Source organism: Bombina bombina, chromosome 1 (genome assembly GCF_027579735.1).
Source record: "Bombina bombina isolate aBomBom1 chromosome 1, aBomBom1.pri, whole genome shotgun sequence".
NCBI lineage: Eukaryota > Metazoa > Chordata > Amphibia > Anura > Bombinatoridae > Bombina > Bombina bombina.
The window spans coordinates 938,380,669-938,396,861 of record NC_069499.1 but is presented as its reverse complement, the minus strand read 5'-3'; the positions used below and the strand labels follow the sequence as shown (position 1 = coordinate 938,396,861).

The following is a 16,193-nucleotide window of genomic DNA, read 5'->3' as shown; positions in this document are numbered from 1 at the left end:
CAAAGCCTGACAAAAAGCCTGGACGTCAGGAACTCCTGACAGACGTTTGTGTAACAGAATGGACAGAGCTGAGATCTGTCCCTTTAATGAACTAGCAGATAAACCCTTTTCTAAACCTTCTTGTAGAAAAGACAATATCCTAGGAATCCTAACCTTACTCCAAGAGTAACCTTTGGATTCACACCAATATAGGTATTTACGCCATATCTTATGGTAAATCTTTCTGGTAACAGGTTTCCTAGCCTGTATTAAGGTATCAATAACTGACTCAGAAAACCCACGTCTTGATAAAATCAAGCGTTCAATTTCCAAGCAGTCAGCTTCAGAGAAGTTAGATTTTGATGTTTGAAGGGACCCTGTATCAGAAGGTCCTGTTTCAGAGGTAGAGACCAAGGTGGACAGGATGACATGTCCACCAGGTCTGCATACCAAGTCCTGCGTGGCCACGCAGGTGCTATTAGAATCACTGATGCTCTCTCTTGTTTGATTCTGGCAATCAATCGAGGAAGCAACGGGAAGGGTGGAAACACGTAAGCCATCCTGAAGTCCCAAGGTGCTGTCAGAGCATCTATCAGGACTGCTCCTGGATCCCTGGATCTGGACCCGTAACGAGGAAGCTTGGCGTTCTGTCGAGACGCCATGAGATCTATCTCTGGTTTGCCCCAACGTCGCAGTATTTGGGCAAAGACCTCCGGATGAAGTTCCCACTCCCCCGGATGAAAAGTCTGACGACTTAAGAAATCCGCCTCCCAGTTCTCCACTCCCGGGATGTGGATTGCTGACAGGTGGCAAGAGTGAGACTCTGCCCAGAGAATTATCTTTGATACTTCCATCATAGCTAGGGAGCTTCTTGTCCCTCCCTGATGGTTGATGTAAGCTACAGTCGTGATGTTGTCCGACTGAAACCTGATGAACCCCCGAGTTGTCAACTGGGGCCAAGCCAGGAGGGCATTGAGAACTGCTCTCAATTCCAGAATGTTTATAGGCAGGAGACTCTCCTCCTGACTCCATTGTCCCTGAGCCTTCAGAGAATTCCAGACGGCACCCCAACCTAGAAGGCTGGCGTCTGTTGTTACAATTGTCCAGTCTGGTCTGCTGAATGGCATCCCCCTGGACAGATGTGGCCGAGAAAGCCACCATAGAAGAGAATTTCTGGTCTCTTGATCCAGATTCAGAGAAGGGGATAAGTCTGAGTAATCCCCATTCCACTGACTTAGCATGCACAGTTGCAGTGGTCTGAGGTGTAAGCGTGCAAAGGGTACTATGTCCATTGCCGCTACCATTAAGCCGATTACCTCCATGCATTGAGCCACTGACGGGTGTTGAATGGAATGAAGGGTGCGGCAAGCACTTTGAAGTCTTGTTAGCCTGTCCTCTGTCAGGTAAATCTTCATTTCTACAGAATCTATAAGAGTCCCCAGGAAGGGAACTCTTGTGAGTGGAACGAGTGAACTTTTCTTTTCGTTCACCTTCCATCCATGTGACCTTAGTAATGCCAGCACTAACTCTGTATGAGACTTGGCAGTTTGAAAGCTTGAAGCTTGTATCAGAATGTCGTCTAGGTATGGAGCTACCGAGATTCCCCGCGGTCTTAGTACCGCCAGAAGAGCACCCAGAACCTTTGTGAAGATTCTTGGAGCTGTAGCCAATCCGAATGGAAGAGCCACAAACTGGTAATGCCTGTCTAGGAAGGCAAACCTTAGGTACCGATAATGATCTTTGTGAATCGGTATGTGAAGGTAAGCATCTTTTAAATCTACAGTGGTCATGTACTGACCCTCTTGGATCATAGGTAAAATTGTCCGAATAGTCTCCATCTTGAACGATGGAACTCTTAGGAATTTGTTTAGGATCTTTAAGTCCAGGATTGGTCTGAAAGTTCCCTCTTTTTTGGGAACCACAAACAGATTTGAGTAAAACCCCTGTCCCTGTTCCGATCGTGGAACTGGATGGATTACTCCCATTAACAAGAGCTCTTGTACGCAGCGTAGAAACGCCTCTTTCTTTGTCTGGATTGTTGACAATCTTGACAGATGAAATCTCTCTCTTGGAGGAGAGTATTTGAAGTCCAGAAGGTATCCCTGAGATATTATCTCTAGCGCCCAGGGATCCTGAACATCTCTTGCCCAAGCCTGGGCGAAGAGAGAAAGTCTGCCCCCCACTAGATCCGATCCCGGATCGGGGGCCCTCAATTCATGCTGTTTTAGGGGCAGCAGCAGGTTTCCTAGCCTGCTTGCCCTTGTTCCAGGACTGGTTAGGTTTCCAGCCTTGTCTGTAGCGAGCAACAACTCCTTCCTGTTTTGGTGCAGAGGAAGTTGATGCTGCTCCAGCTTTGAAATTACGAAAGGAATGAAAATTAGACTGTCTAGTCTTGGCTTTGGCTTTGTCCTGAGGCAGGGCATGGCCTTTACCTCCTGTAATGTCAGCGATAATCTCTTTCAACCCGGGCCCGAATAAGGTCTGCCCTTTGAAAGGTGTATTAAGCAATTTAGACTTAGAAGTAACATCAGCTGACCAGGATTTTAGCCACAGCGCCCTGCGTGCCTGAATGGCGAATCCTGAATTCTTCGCCGTAAGTTTAGTAAGATGTACTACGGCCTCCGAAATGAATGAATTAGCTAGTTTAAGGACTCTAAGCCTGTCCGTAATGTCGTCCAGAGTAGCTGAACCAATGTTCTCTTCCAGAGACTCAATCCAGAATGCCGCTGCAGCCGTGATCGGCGCAATGCATGCAAGGGGTTGCAATATAAAACCTTGTTGAACAAACATTTTCTTAAGGTAACCCTCTTTTTATCCATTGGATCTGAAAAAGCACAGCTATCCTCCACCGGGATAGTGGTACGCTTAGCTAAGGTCGAAACTGCTCCCTCCACCTTAGGGACCGTTTGCCATAAGTCCCTTGTGGTGGCGTCTATTGGAAACATTTTTCTAAATATCGGAGGGGGTGAGAACGGCACACCGGGTCTATCCCACTCCTTAGTAACAATTTCAGTAAGTCTCTTAGGTATAGGAAAAACCTCAGTACTCGTCGGTACCGCAAAATATTTATCCAACCTACACATTTTCTCTGGTATTGCAACTGTGTTACAATCATTCAGAGCCGCTAACACCTCCCCTAGTAATACACAGAGGTTTTCCAGTTTAAATTTAAAATTTGAAATATCTGAATCCAGTCTGTTTGGATCAGAACCGTCACCCACAGAATGAAGTTCTCCGTCCTCATGTTCTGCCACCTGTGACGCAGTGTCTGACATGGCCCTAATATTATCAGCGCACTCTGTTCTCACCCCAGAGTGATCACGCTTACCTCTTAGTTCTGGTAATTTAGCCAAAACTTCAGTCATAACAGTAGCCATATCCTGTAATGTGATTTGTAATGGCCGCCCAGATGTACTCGGCGCTACAATATCACGCACCTCCCTCTGAGCGGGAGATGTAGGTACTGACACGTGAGGCGAGTTAGTCGGCATAACTCTCCCCTCGTTGTTTGGTGAAATTTGTTCAATTTGTACAGATTGACTTTTATTTAAAGTAGCATCAATACAGTTAGTACATAAATTTCTATTGGGCTCCACTTTGGCATTGCAACAAATGACACAGGTATCATCCTCTGAATCAGACATGTTTAACACACTAGCAAATAAACTTGCAACTTGGAAATACAATTCAATTAGAATAATATTAAAACGTACTGTGCCTTTAAGAAGCACAGAAGATCTGTGACAGTTGAAAATTAATAAATTGAAACAGTTATAGCCTCAATCCTTGTAAACAACACAACTTTAGCAAAGGTTTAATCCCATTAGCAAAGATAAATTCTGAAAGCAAGAAACAAATTACAGAATAAACGTTTTTTATCTCAGTCAAACTACAATTCTCACAGCTCTGCTGAGAGAAATTACCTCCCTCAAAATAAGTTTTGAAGACCCCTGAGCTCTGTAGAGATGAACCGGATCATGCAGGGAATACAATGAGTTGCTGACTGAAATATTTGATGCATAGTAAAAGCGCCAAAAAAACGGCCCCTCCCCCTCACACACAGCAGTGAGGGAGAACAGAAACTGTCAGAAAACAGATTAAGCAACTGCCAAGTGGAAAAATAGTGCCCAAACATTTATTCACTCAGTACCTCAGTAAATTAAAACGATTTTACATTCCAGCAAAAACGTTAAACATAATCTCTAGTTATTAAACAGCTTTATGTATTTCTTACAGTGTAATTCTAGTGAAGTACCATTCCCCAGAATACTGAAGTGTAAAGTATACATACATGACATTATATCGGTATGGCAGGATTTTCTCATCAATTCCATTATCAGAAAATAAAAACTGCTACATACCTCTATGCAGATTCATCTGCCCGCTGTCCCCTGATCTGAAGTTTACCTCTCCTCAGATGGCCGAGAAACAGCAATATGATCTTAACTACTCCGGCTAAAATCATAACAAAAACTCTGGTAGATTCTTCTTCAAACTCTGCCAGAGAGATAATAACACACTCCGGTGCTATTTTAAAATAACAAACTCTTGATTGAAGATAAAAACTAAGTATAATCACCATAGTCCTCTCACACATCCTATCTAGTCGTTGGGTGCAAGAGAATGACTGGGAGTGACGTAGAGGGGAGGAGCTATATGCAGCTCTGCTGGGTGAATCCTCTTGCACTTCCTGTTGGGGAGGAGTAATATCCCAGAAGTAATGATGACCCGTGGACTGATCACACTTAACAGAAGAAATATGATTAAAAATCCCCTTTTAATGCCACCCACACTAATTCTACTACATACTCTGCCACCACCAGGACACTTAGCACGGGGAGTCCTTGTTCGCCGAAACCAAATACATTTAAAAAAAAAATAATATATATATATCATGCCCCAAGAAAACTTTTGCAAATAAATAGACATCCAGTACAACACAGGTTGGTTCCCCACTGAATGACAAAAGTTCTTAGTTATATATATGCCACACAAGAATTTGGCACCAAATAAGTCTAGCATAAGAGATGTCTTAAATGCATAATATTTAAATAAATCTTATTCCGATTTGATCTAGCTCTAGCCCTTAATTGACCTCAGGTCTATGTGGTGAAGAGGGGATCTGTCTCTTAAGCCATAAACTGACTTAGGTTCTTACTGTAGTAAAACTTAAAAACTATTAAAAAGGGTAAAGACAGGGAAATACCAGGAAAAATAACAGAAAAAAAAATATTTAACCCCTCACAACCTAAAATCAATAGGTCTTCATGACAGTATCCTTTGTTGAAAAAAAATACCTAGGTAGGTTCAGGAGCAGCATGCACTACTGGGAGCTAGCTGAGGATTGGTGGCTGCACATGTGTCTCTTGAGATTGGTTCACAGTGTATTCAGCTAGCTCCCAGTAGTGCATTGCTGCTCCTCCAAGAAAGGTTAACAAAAGAATAAAGCAAATTTGATAATAGAAGTAAATTGGAAAGTTGTTTTAAATGTGTATGCTCTATATTAATCATGAATTTAAACAAATTGGGGTTCATGTCACTTTAAAAAAAAAAAAAAATTAAACACAACAAAAAAATACTCCTGCATAAAATTCTCAGGCTATCTTTGCTTTGAATACAGCATTATGCCCCACATTTGTTTGTTGTTTTGTGTCCCTTTAAAAGCAACCACCATAACATTCATATCTGGTTGTACTTGTTTGGCCTGTGCGTTAATATTGCACTATGTAATGAGATGGCAGTTTATTTCATTTTGGAAAAGATTAAGTGCCTTAGAAAAACAAAAAACTGACTTGCCTTGTTCCTTCTGTATCAATGTTTTAAATTTTGTTTTAATTATGAATTTACAGTGTGCTGCAGAATATTTCAGTGTTTTATGTGGAAAAAACGAACATAACAAAAACAACAACAATAACAATAACAACAACAATAATTACCTTCATCTTATCAGGAGAACTCTGGCACAGGGATTGTAAACAAACTAGTAAATCCAATCGGACACCTACAGGACTAGAAAAATAAATTTATATTAACAGATTAAAACCTTTCCAGATTTATGTCAAAACAACAAACAATTCTACTCACAGTGTTCTTCTTGTTAGTATCTATTCTCTAATACAATAAAGGGTAAGTAAAGTCATTTTTTTATTTCACCTAAAAGAGCACTTTAATTCATATTAATTTTGTATTGAGGAATAAACTAATGTTCTTATTCATGTGGGTCATTGTCAGCCAACAGATCTGCAAAAACAGAATTTATGTTTACCTGATAAATTACTTTCTCCAACGGTGTGTCCGGTCCACGGCGTCATCCTTACTTGTGGGATATTCTCTTCCCCAACAGGAAATGGCAAAGAGCCCAGCAAAGCTGGTCACATGATCCCTCCTAGGCTCCGCCTACCCCAGTCATTCGACCGACGTAAAGGAGGAATATTTGCATAGGAGAAACCATATGATACCGTGGTGACTGTAGTTAAAGAAAATAAATTATCAGACCTGATTAAAAAACCAGGGCGGGCCGTGGACCGGACACACCGTTGGAGAAAGTAATTTATCAGGTAAACATAAATTCTGTTTTCTCCAACATAGGTGTGTCCGGTCCACGGCATCATCCTTACTTGTGGGAACCAATACCAAAGCTTTAGGACACGGATGAAGGGAGGGAGCAAATCAGGTCACCTAAATGGAAGGCACCACGGCTTGCAAAACCTTTCTCCCAAAAATAGCCTCAGAAGAAGCAAAAGTATCAAACTTGTAAAATTTGGTAAAAGTGTGCAGTGAAGACCAAGTCGCTGCCCGACATATCTGATCAACAGAAGCCTCGTTCTTGAAGGCCCATGTGGAAGCCACAGCCCTAGTGGAATGAGCTGTGATTCTTTCAGGAGGCTGCCGTCCGGCAGTCTCATAAGCCAATCTAATGATGCTTTTAATCCAAAAAGAGAGAGAGGTAGAAGTTGCTTTTTGACCTCTCCTTTTACCAGAGTAAACAACAAACAAGGAAGATGTTTGTCTAAAATCCTTAGTAGCATCTAAATAGAATTTTAGAGCGCGAACAACATCCAAATTGTGCAACAAACGTTCCTTCTTTGAAACTGGATTCGGACACAAAGAAGGCACGACTATCTCCTGGTTAATGTTTTTGTTAGAAACAACTTTCGGAAGAAAACCAGGTTTAGTACGTAAAACCACCTTATCTGCATGGAACACCAGATAAGGAGGAGAACACTGCAGAGCAGATAATTCTGAAACTCTTCTAGCAGAAGAAATTGCAACCAAAAACAAAACTTTCCAAGATAATAACTTAATATCAACGGAATGTAAGGGTTCAAACGGAACCCCCTGAAGAATTGAAAGAACTAAGTTGAGACTCCAAGGAGGAGTCAAAGGTTTGTAAACAGGCTTGATTCTAACCAGAGCCTGAACAAAGGCTTGAACATCTGGCACAGCTGCCAACTTTTTGTGAAGTAACACAGACAAGGCAGAAATCTGTCCCTTCAAGGAACTTGCAGATAATCCTTTCTCCAATCCTTCTTGAAGAAAGGATAGAATCTTAGGAATTTTTACCTTGTCCCAAGGGAATCCTTTAGATGCACACCAACAGATATATTTTTTTAGTTACAGGCTTTCTGGCCTGAACAAGAGTATCAATAACAGAATCTGAGAACCCTCGCTTTGATAAGATCAAGCGTTCAATCTCCAAGCAGTCAGTTGGAGTGAGACCAGATTCGGATGTTCGAACGGACCTTGAACAAGAAGGTCTCGTCTCAAAGGTAGCTTCCATGGTGGAGCCGATGACATTCACCAGATCTGCATACCAAGTCCTGCGTGGCCACGCAGGAGCTATCAAGATCACCGATGCCCTCTCCTGATTGATCCTGGCTACCAGCCTGGGGATGAGAGGAAACGGCGGGAATACATAAGCTAGTTTGAAGGTCCAAGGTGCTACTAGTGCATCTACTAGAGTCGCCTTGGGATCCCTGGATCTGGACCCGTAGCAAGGAACCTTGAAGTTCTGACGAGAGGCCATCAGATCCATGTCTGGAATGCCCCACAGTTGAGTAATTTGGGCAAAGATTTCCGGATGGAGTTCCCACTCCCCCGGATGTAATGTCTGACGACTCAGAAAATCCGCTTCCCAATTTTCCACTCCTGGGATGTGGATTGCAGACAGGTGGCAGGAGTGAGTCTCCGCCCATTGAATGATTTTGGTCACTTCTTCCATCGCCAGGGAACTCCTTGTTCCCCCCTGATGGTTGATGTACGCAACAGTCGTCATGTTGTCTGATTGAAACCGTATGAACTTGGCCTTTGCTAGCTGAGGCCAAGCCTTGAGAGCATTGAGTATCGCTCTCAGTTCCAGAATGTTTATCGGTAGAAGAGATTCTTCCCGAGACCAAAGACCCTGAGCTTTCAGGGGTCCCCAGACCGCGCCCCAGCCCATCAGACTGGCGTCGGTCGTGACAATGACCCACTCTGGCCTGCGGAAGTTCATCCCTTGTGACAGGTTGTCCAGGGACAGCCACCAACGGAGTGAATCTCTGGTCCTCTGATTTACTTGTATCGTCGGAGACAAGTCTGTATAGTCCCCATTCCACTGACTGAGCATGCACAGTTGTAATGGTCTTAGATGAATGCGCGCAAAAGGAACTATGTCCATTGCCGCTACCATCAAACCTATTACTTCCATGCACTGCGCTATGGAAGGAAGAGGAACGGAATGAAGTATTTGACAAGAGTTTAGAAGTTTTGTTTTTCTGGCCTCTGTCAGAAAAATCCTCATTTCTAAGGAGTCTATTATTGTTCCCAAGAAGGGAACCCTTGTTGACGGAGATAGAGAACTCTTTTCTACGTTCACTTTCCATCCGTGAGATCTGAGAAAGGCCAGGACTATGTCCGTGTGAGCCTTTGCTTGAGGAAGGGACGACGCTTGAATCAGAATGTCGTCCAAGTAAGGTACTACTGCAATGCCCCTTGGTCTTAGCACCGCTAGAAGGGACCCTAGTACCTTTGTGAAAATCCTTGGAGCAGTGGCTAATCCGAAAGGAAGTGCCACGAACTGGTAATGCTTGTCCAGGAATGCGAACCTTAGGAACCGATGATGTTCCTTGTGGATAGGAATATGTAGATACGCATCCTTTAAATCCACCGTGGTCATGAATTGACCTTCCTGGATGGAAGGAAGAATTGTTCGAATGGTTTCCATTTTGAACGATGGAACCTTGAGAAACTTGTTTAGGATCTTGAGATCCAAGATTGGTCTGAACGTTCCCTCTTTTTTGGGAACTACGAACAGATTGGAGTAGAACCCCATCCCTTGTTCCCCTAATGGAACAGGATGAATCACTCCCATTTTTAACAGGTCTTCTACACAATGTAAGAATGCCTGTTTTTTTATGTGGTCTGAAGACAATTGAGACCTGTGGAACCTCCCCCTTGGGGGAAGCCCTTTGAATTCCAGAAGATAACCTTGGGAGACTATTTCTAGTGCCCAAGGATCCAGAACATCTCTTGCCCAAGCCTGAGCGAAGAGAGAGAGTCTGCCCCCCACCAGATCCGGTCCCGGATCGGGGGCCAACAGTTCATGCTGTCTTGGTAGCAGTGGCAGGTTTCTTGGCCTGCTTTCCCTTGTTCCAGCCTTGCATTGGTCTCCAGGCTGGCTTGGCTTGAGAAGTATTACCCTCTTGCTTAGAGGACGTAGCACTTGGGGCTGGTCCGTTTCTACGAAAGGGACGAAAATTAGGTTTATTTTTGGCCTTGAAAGACCTATCCTGAGGAAGGGCGTGGCCCTTACCCCCAGTGATATCAGAGATAATCTCTTTCAAGTCAGGGCCAAACAGCGTTTTCCCCTTGAAAGGAATGTTAAGCAATTTGTTCTTGGAAGACGCATCCGCTGACCAAGATTTCAACCAAAGCGCTCTGCGCGCCACAATAGCAAACCCAGAATTTTTCGCCGCTAACCTAGCCAATTGCAAAGTGGCGTCTAGGGTGAAAGAATTAGCCAATTTGAGAGCACGGATTCTGTCCATAATCTCCTCATAAGGAGGAGAATCACTAGTGATCGCCTTTTCTAGCTCATCGAACCAGAAACACGCGGCTGTAGTGACAGGGACAATGAATGAAATTGGTTGTAGAAGGTAACCTTGCTGAACAAACATCTTTTTAAGCAAACCTTCTAATTTTTTATCCATAGGATCTTTGAAAGCACAACTATCTTCTATGGGTATAGTGGTGCGTTTGTTTAAAGTAGAAACCGCCCCCTCGACCTTGGGGACTGTCTGCCATAAGTCCTTTCTGGGGTCGACCATAGGAAACAATTTTTTAAATATGGAGGGAGGGACGAAAGGTATACCGGGCCTTTCCCATTCTTTATTTACAATGTCTGCCACCCGCTTGGGTATAGGAAAAGCTTCTGGGGGCCCCGGGACCTCTAGGAACTTGTCCATTTTACATAGTTTCTCTGGGATGATCAAATTCTCACAATCATCCAGAGTGGATAACACCTCCTTAAGCAGAGCGCGGAGATGTTCCAACTTAAATTTAAATGTAATCACATCAGGTTCAGCTTGTTGAGAAATTTTCCCTGAATCTGAAATTTCTCCCTCAGACAAAACCTCCCTGGCCCCCTCAGACTGGTGTAGGGGCCCTTCAGAAACAATATCATCAGCGTCCTCATGCTCTTCAGTATTATCTAAAACAGAGCAGACGCGCTTACGCTGATAAGTGGGCATTTTGGCTAAAATGTTTTTAATAGAATTATCCATTACAGCCGTTAATTGTTGCATAGTAAGGAGTATTGGCGCGCTAGATGTACTAGGGGCCTCCTGAGTGGGCAAGACTGGTGTAGACGAAGGAGGGGATGATGCAGTACCATGCATACTCCCCTCACTTGAGGAATCATCTTGGGCATCATTTTCTCTAAATTTTGTGTCACATAAATCACATCTATTTAAATGAGAAGGAACCTTGGCTTCCCCACATTCAGAACACAGTCTATCTGGTAGTTCAGACATGTTAAACAGGCATAAACTTGATAACAAAGTACAAAAAACGTTTTAAAATAAAACCGTTACTGTCACTTTAAATTTTAAACTGAACACACTTTATTACTGCAATTGCGAAAAAGTATGAAGGAATTGTTCAAAATTCACCAAAATTTCACCACAGTGTCTTAAAGCCTTAAAAGTATTGCACACCAAATTTGGAAGCTTTAACCCTTAAAATAACGGAACCGGAGCCGTTTTTATCTTTAACCCCTTTACAGTCCCTGGTATCTGCTTTGCTGAGACCCAACCAAGCCCAAAGGGGAATACGATACCAAATGACGCCTTCAGAAAGTCTTTTCTATGTATCAGAGCTCCTCACACATGCGACTGCATGTCATGCTTCTCAAAAACAAGTGCGCAATACCGGCGCGAAAATGAGACTCTGCCTATGATTAGGGAAAGCCCCTAGAGAATAAGGTGTCCCAAACAGTGCCTGCCGATATTATTTTACAAAATACCCAGATTAAAATGATTCCTCAAGGCTAAATATGTTTATTATAGGAATCGATTTAGCCCAGAAAATGTCTACAGTCTTAAAAAGCCCTTGTGAAGCCCTTATTTATTGTCTGTAATAAAAATGGCTTACCGGATCCCATAGGGAAAATGACAGCTTCCAGCATTACATCGTCTTGTTAGTATGTGTCATACCTCAAGCAGTAAAATTCTGCTCACTGTTCCCTCAACTGAAGTTAATTCCTCTCAACAGTCCTGTGTGGAACAGCCATCGATTTTAGTAACGGTTGCTAAAATCATTTTCCTCTTACAAACAGAAATCTTCATCTCTTTTCTGTTTCAGAGTAAATAGTACATACCAGCACTATTTTAAAATAACAAACTCTTGATTGAATAATAAAAACTACAGTTAAACACTAAAAAACTCTAAGCCATCTCCGTGGAGATGTTGCCTGTACAACGGCAAAGAGAATGACTGGGGTAGACGGAGCCTAGGAGGGATCATGTGACCAGCTTTGCTGGGCTCTTTGCCATTTCCTGTTGGGGAAGAGAATATCCCACAAGTAAGGATGACGCCGTGGACCGGACACACCTATGTTGGAGAAATAAGGTTTCATCGGACAATGTATTTTTAATCTCACAGACTTAAACTCAAAATAAAACACACACAGACTCTAAAACAACTGTTTGTTTCAATGGCTACAATTGTAGTGTTTATTATTTATTTTTGTTATGAATTTTTACTATGTAGAGTGGCAGTTGTGATTTATTACATGTAATGAAATATTCAAAGCTAAGATTAGGCCGAAAATAATATGGAGATCTTTTTAGGAGTTGGCACTCAAATCTTGTAAATCAATTGCCACATTAATCAGTCTATACTCTCAAATGTAGCAGCATTATAATGTGCTTATTCAAGCGTGCCACAGCTCACTAACCCCAAGTCACCACTTTCCTTGCCAGGTTGCCGGTCTTGAGCAGGATTGCTTGGATCGGTATCAATGTATTCCAAACAAGTGTGCCAATTTGCTTAAAAAACACTAATAAAATTTGAAAACATACAATAAAAGTTTTTAAAGCACACACATTAGCATTCTTAGAGTTTAAAACGCAGTTTACCTTTTTTGGCACTATAATTATCTAGTACGCTTAAATAAGTACATTATAGTGCAGCTACATTTGTGAGTATACACCGATTAATGTGGCTATTCATTTCCAAAATTGAGTGATATCTTGCACTAGGAGGCATCCTCTGTTTTTTTTCATTAGTATAGAATATTAGAGAAGTTGAGGTCACGGGGAGGAGCAGCCTGGCAAGACAATAAGCCTGAATTCAGAGATAACCACATCCATCTTTCCATGAATGGACTCTAATACAGTTTTGTGGTAGTATCTTTGACTTCTATTGGCATTATTCTATTATATATTCAGTTTTGCAATATATATTACTAATATTTTTTTTTCTGTAATAGAGATACATTCTGCTAATATAAATTATGGGTTTATATTGAGTCAATAGACTTAGGTGCGCCCTAGAGCACAGTTTGGTGCAGATTAGTAATTTTTAGGAGTTGTGCATTTTGTGTATTGGGTATTGTCAGTAAGTTTCTGTGTATGAGCCATTTGCACACACACAAACACCAGTAACCCAGGCACACTAGATATGTTTTGTTAACACCTATATCTTCTATCTAGAACTGCCACTAGCATACACACATATGTAGACAAATACATTCCATACATTGTTGGTCAAATCGGAAAATCAAAGAGTTCTTACCCAATGTCAAGCTCTTTGAGGTGAGATTCCGTAAGAAACTGTAGCACTCGTCCCTTTATTTTGTTTTCTGGTACAAAACAGTTACATTTGAAAGTTTAGCAATGATGTTGAAGGTCACGGAAATTTATCATTTTAGATCTACAGACGTAAAATATCACAATGATGTTAGTCTGAATAAGGCGATAATAAAAACAACCCTATGACTTTCCCTCAAAAGTACTCAGAGACACTGCAAATTAATATTATCAGTTATTTTTAAAATGATCGAGAAGTAGTCAGTTTGTAAATCTGATGTGAACAGTTTGCTTTATTCTCTTATGATATAGGTCAAGAGGCATTTTGGAAACATAATTAAAAGGACCAGAAAACATGAGTGAATTTGAAACATTAAAAAGAAACCTGATACTGAAGCCCTGAATTAGCACAGAAAATACAGTTTGCTTGTTCGCTCGTGGCGTTGGCGCTTTTTTACATTGTGGATTACAAATGCCTATGTGGGTAATCGCCTGAATATTCGACTGTATGCAGAGTCTGTAATGAGCTAGAGCATTTGTATTGGTTCAGTTGCTGGACTACACTGGTACTACATATAGACATCCGAATATGTTTCTGTAAGAAGGTGGACCCTTCTGGGATTCTAAAAGCTGCAATCACCTGGAACCGGATGAGGAGCTATGTCCGGTTGGAGGTACGGTATACGTAGCGGTTAATCTAATCAGGACGGTAAGACACGGATGCCGTTTGGATTATGCAGGTGGGACCTTATGTGCGGTTTATAACTGCGGTCAGTGTATACCTGCTGAAAAGTATTTGATCTGCATGCTCAAGCTCACTAAATACGCATACACACATATGGAAATAAGCAGTTTGCTTATAAGAACTCAGCTCTGAGAACTTGCAACATTTTACAACGTATATGAGAGAAAGTAGCATTTTCTTGAAGTGGGACTTCACAACTTAAAGTGGTGGTAAATCCTAGCGTTTGTGAAACTATAGTATTTACCATTGGAACAAATAAAGGGAACAAGCACGGCTATTGGCTAAAAAGGTGGAAATGTCACCTCTCAACCAAATAGCGTTCTGCCGATGGGCTGCCTTAGCAGCTCAATGCGACAAACGCTTGAAACAAATAAAGGAGCTTAACATTACTTTAAACAAGTTGCCTAAATTATTTCATGTTAGCAGTTTAAATATACAACACTATGTTTTATTTAGGTGTTAGTACTCTGTTCACCATGGTCGCTTTAGGTGCTTGTAGAACAGCATTTGTTTTGGTAAGCATGCCATGATATAGAGTGTATCGGTAAGATGTTTACTTTAGCTTAAAACTGGTTTAGATTTTAGCCTGGTTGTGTGTCCATTAATTAGATCCTGGGGAGAACAGTGTGTGTGTGCGCCCATTAAAAACAAACACCTAATTAGTTGGCTCCTATCTGAAAGTCTGGTGTGAACATATAACTAAAATGCAATGAAGCCCAGCGCTATCTGCAAACGGGTGCACGCTCTAAGGGTCCTGCCAAAAAACCCAAGTAGAAGTAAAAATCCCAAAAAGAGCAGCACCACTAAATAAGCAATTCAAACTTTCTTTATTGGGACATCATGAAGACAAAAAACACAACGTTTCGGTCGACCGAAACATGTTTTTTGTCTTCATGATGTCCCAATAAAGAAAGTTTGAATTGCTTATTTAGTGGTGCTGCTCTTTTTTGTGAGCATATAACTGACAGAAGTTGCAGGGCCATCTTCCCCCCAATCAACTTGTGGTCTCATTTTTGAGGAGGAGAGCTGGCAACCCTTTTGATAAGTGATATTAGGATACTACTGCACATTGTAAGGAACAATAGCATTACATTTACAAATAATATAATACTCTAAAGGCTAACCTATGTAAAAAAAAAAAAATTAAACAAGATTTTAGTCCAAAAAGGGGGCAAATAAGCATAGAAACCACCTCTAGCTGCTCCTCTGCAATACTGCCTGGTCTCAACACTGAATCACTAAAAATAGAAATGTAATAACTATTAATAAATAATTGAATAAACAAAAAAAAACAAAAAAGACACTCACAACTGTAGCGCACCAATTAGATGTTAGCAGGGCAGCCTGGGTTAAAGGGACAGTCTAGGCCAAAATAAATTTTCATGATTCAGATAGAGCATGTAATTTTAAACAATTTTCCAATTTACTTTTATCACCAATTTTGCTTTGTTCTCTTGGTATTCTTAGTTGAAAGCTTAACCTAGGAGGTTCATATGCTAATTTCTTAGACCTTGAAGCCCACCTCTTTCAGATTGCATTTTAACAGTTTTTCACCACTAGAGGGTGTTACTTCACGTATTTCATATAGATAACACTGTGCTCGTGCACAAGAAGTTATCTGGGAGCAGGCACTGATTGGCTAGACTGCAAGTCTGTCAAAAGAACTGAAAAAAGGGGCAGTTTGCAGAGGCTTAGATACAAGATAATCACAGAGGTTAAAAGTATATTATAACTGTGTGGGTTATGCAAAACTGGGGAATTTAAAACAATAACAATTCTGGTATAGACTGTCCCTTTAATCTGCAGGTGTCCAGCTCGCAGATACTATGCGGCTCCTTTTAGTTACAACTTGATAGTCTCCCAACCTTGAATTTGATGCAGGTTAAATAAGAAACATAAAATGCAAATGGGTGTGTGGGGAAACAAATATAGCTCCCATGGTGAGGTGTTTTTTTATTTGTAGAATGAGGAAGCATTTATTGGCTATTACAGAGACAATAGATGGCGTGAGACTTATAAACAACCTCAGTGGTGGAGAGAACAGCAAGCAGAACTTCAAGGAGCCACAGAGAGCCAAGGGAAACGTCACTCTTCTTGGAGAGCTACAATTCTGAATGCGCCTTTTTTTTCAATAAAGGATTTGCCAACTGGTATTACTCACTCTATTGGAGAATCCTCTTTTT

At 41.5% G+C, this 16,193-nt stretch overlaps 1 protein-coding gene across 1 annotated transcript in view; it reads right to left on the bottom strand.

Annotated features, from left to right (window-relative positions):
• Positions 1-16,193, bottom strand: part of SAMHD1 (SAM and HD domain containing deoxynucleoside triphosphate triphosphohydrolase 1) — a 615,063-nt gene that overhangs the window by 570,986 nt on the left and 27,884 nt on the right. Inside the window, exons 2-3 of the mRNA XM_053715954.1 lie at positions 13,252-13,318; positions 5,916-5,988 (exon numbers count right to left, since the gene is read on the bottom strand). Coding sequence (XP_053571929.1) covers positions 5,916-5,988; positions 13,252-13,318 — 140 coding nt within the window. The remainder of the gene's footprint in view (positions 1-5,915; positions 5,989-13,251; positions 13,319-16,193) is intronic.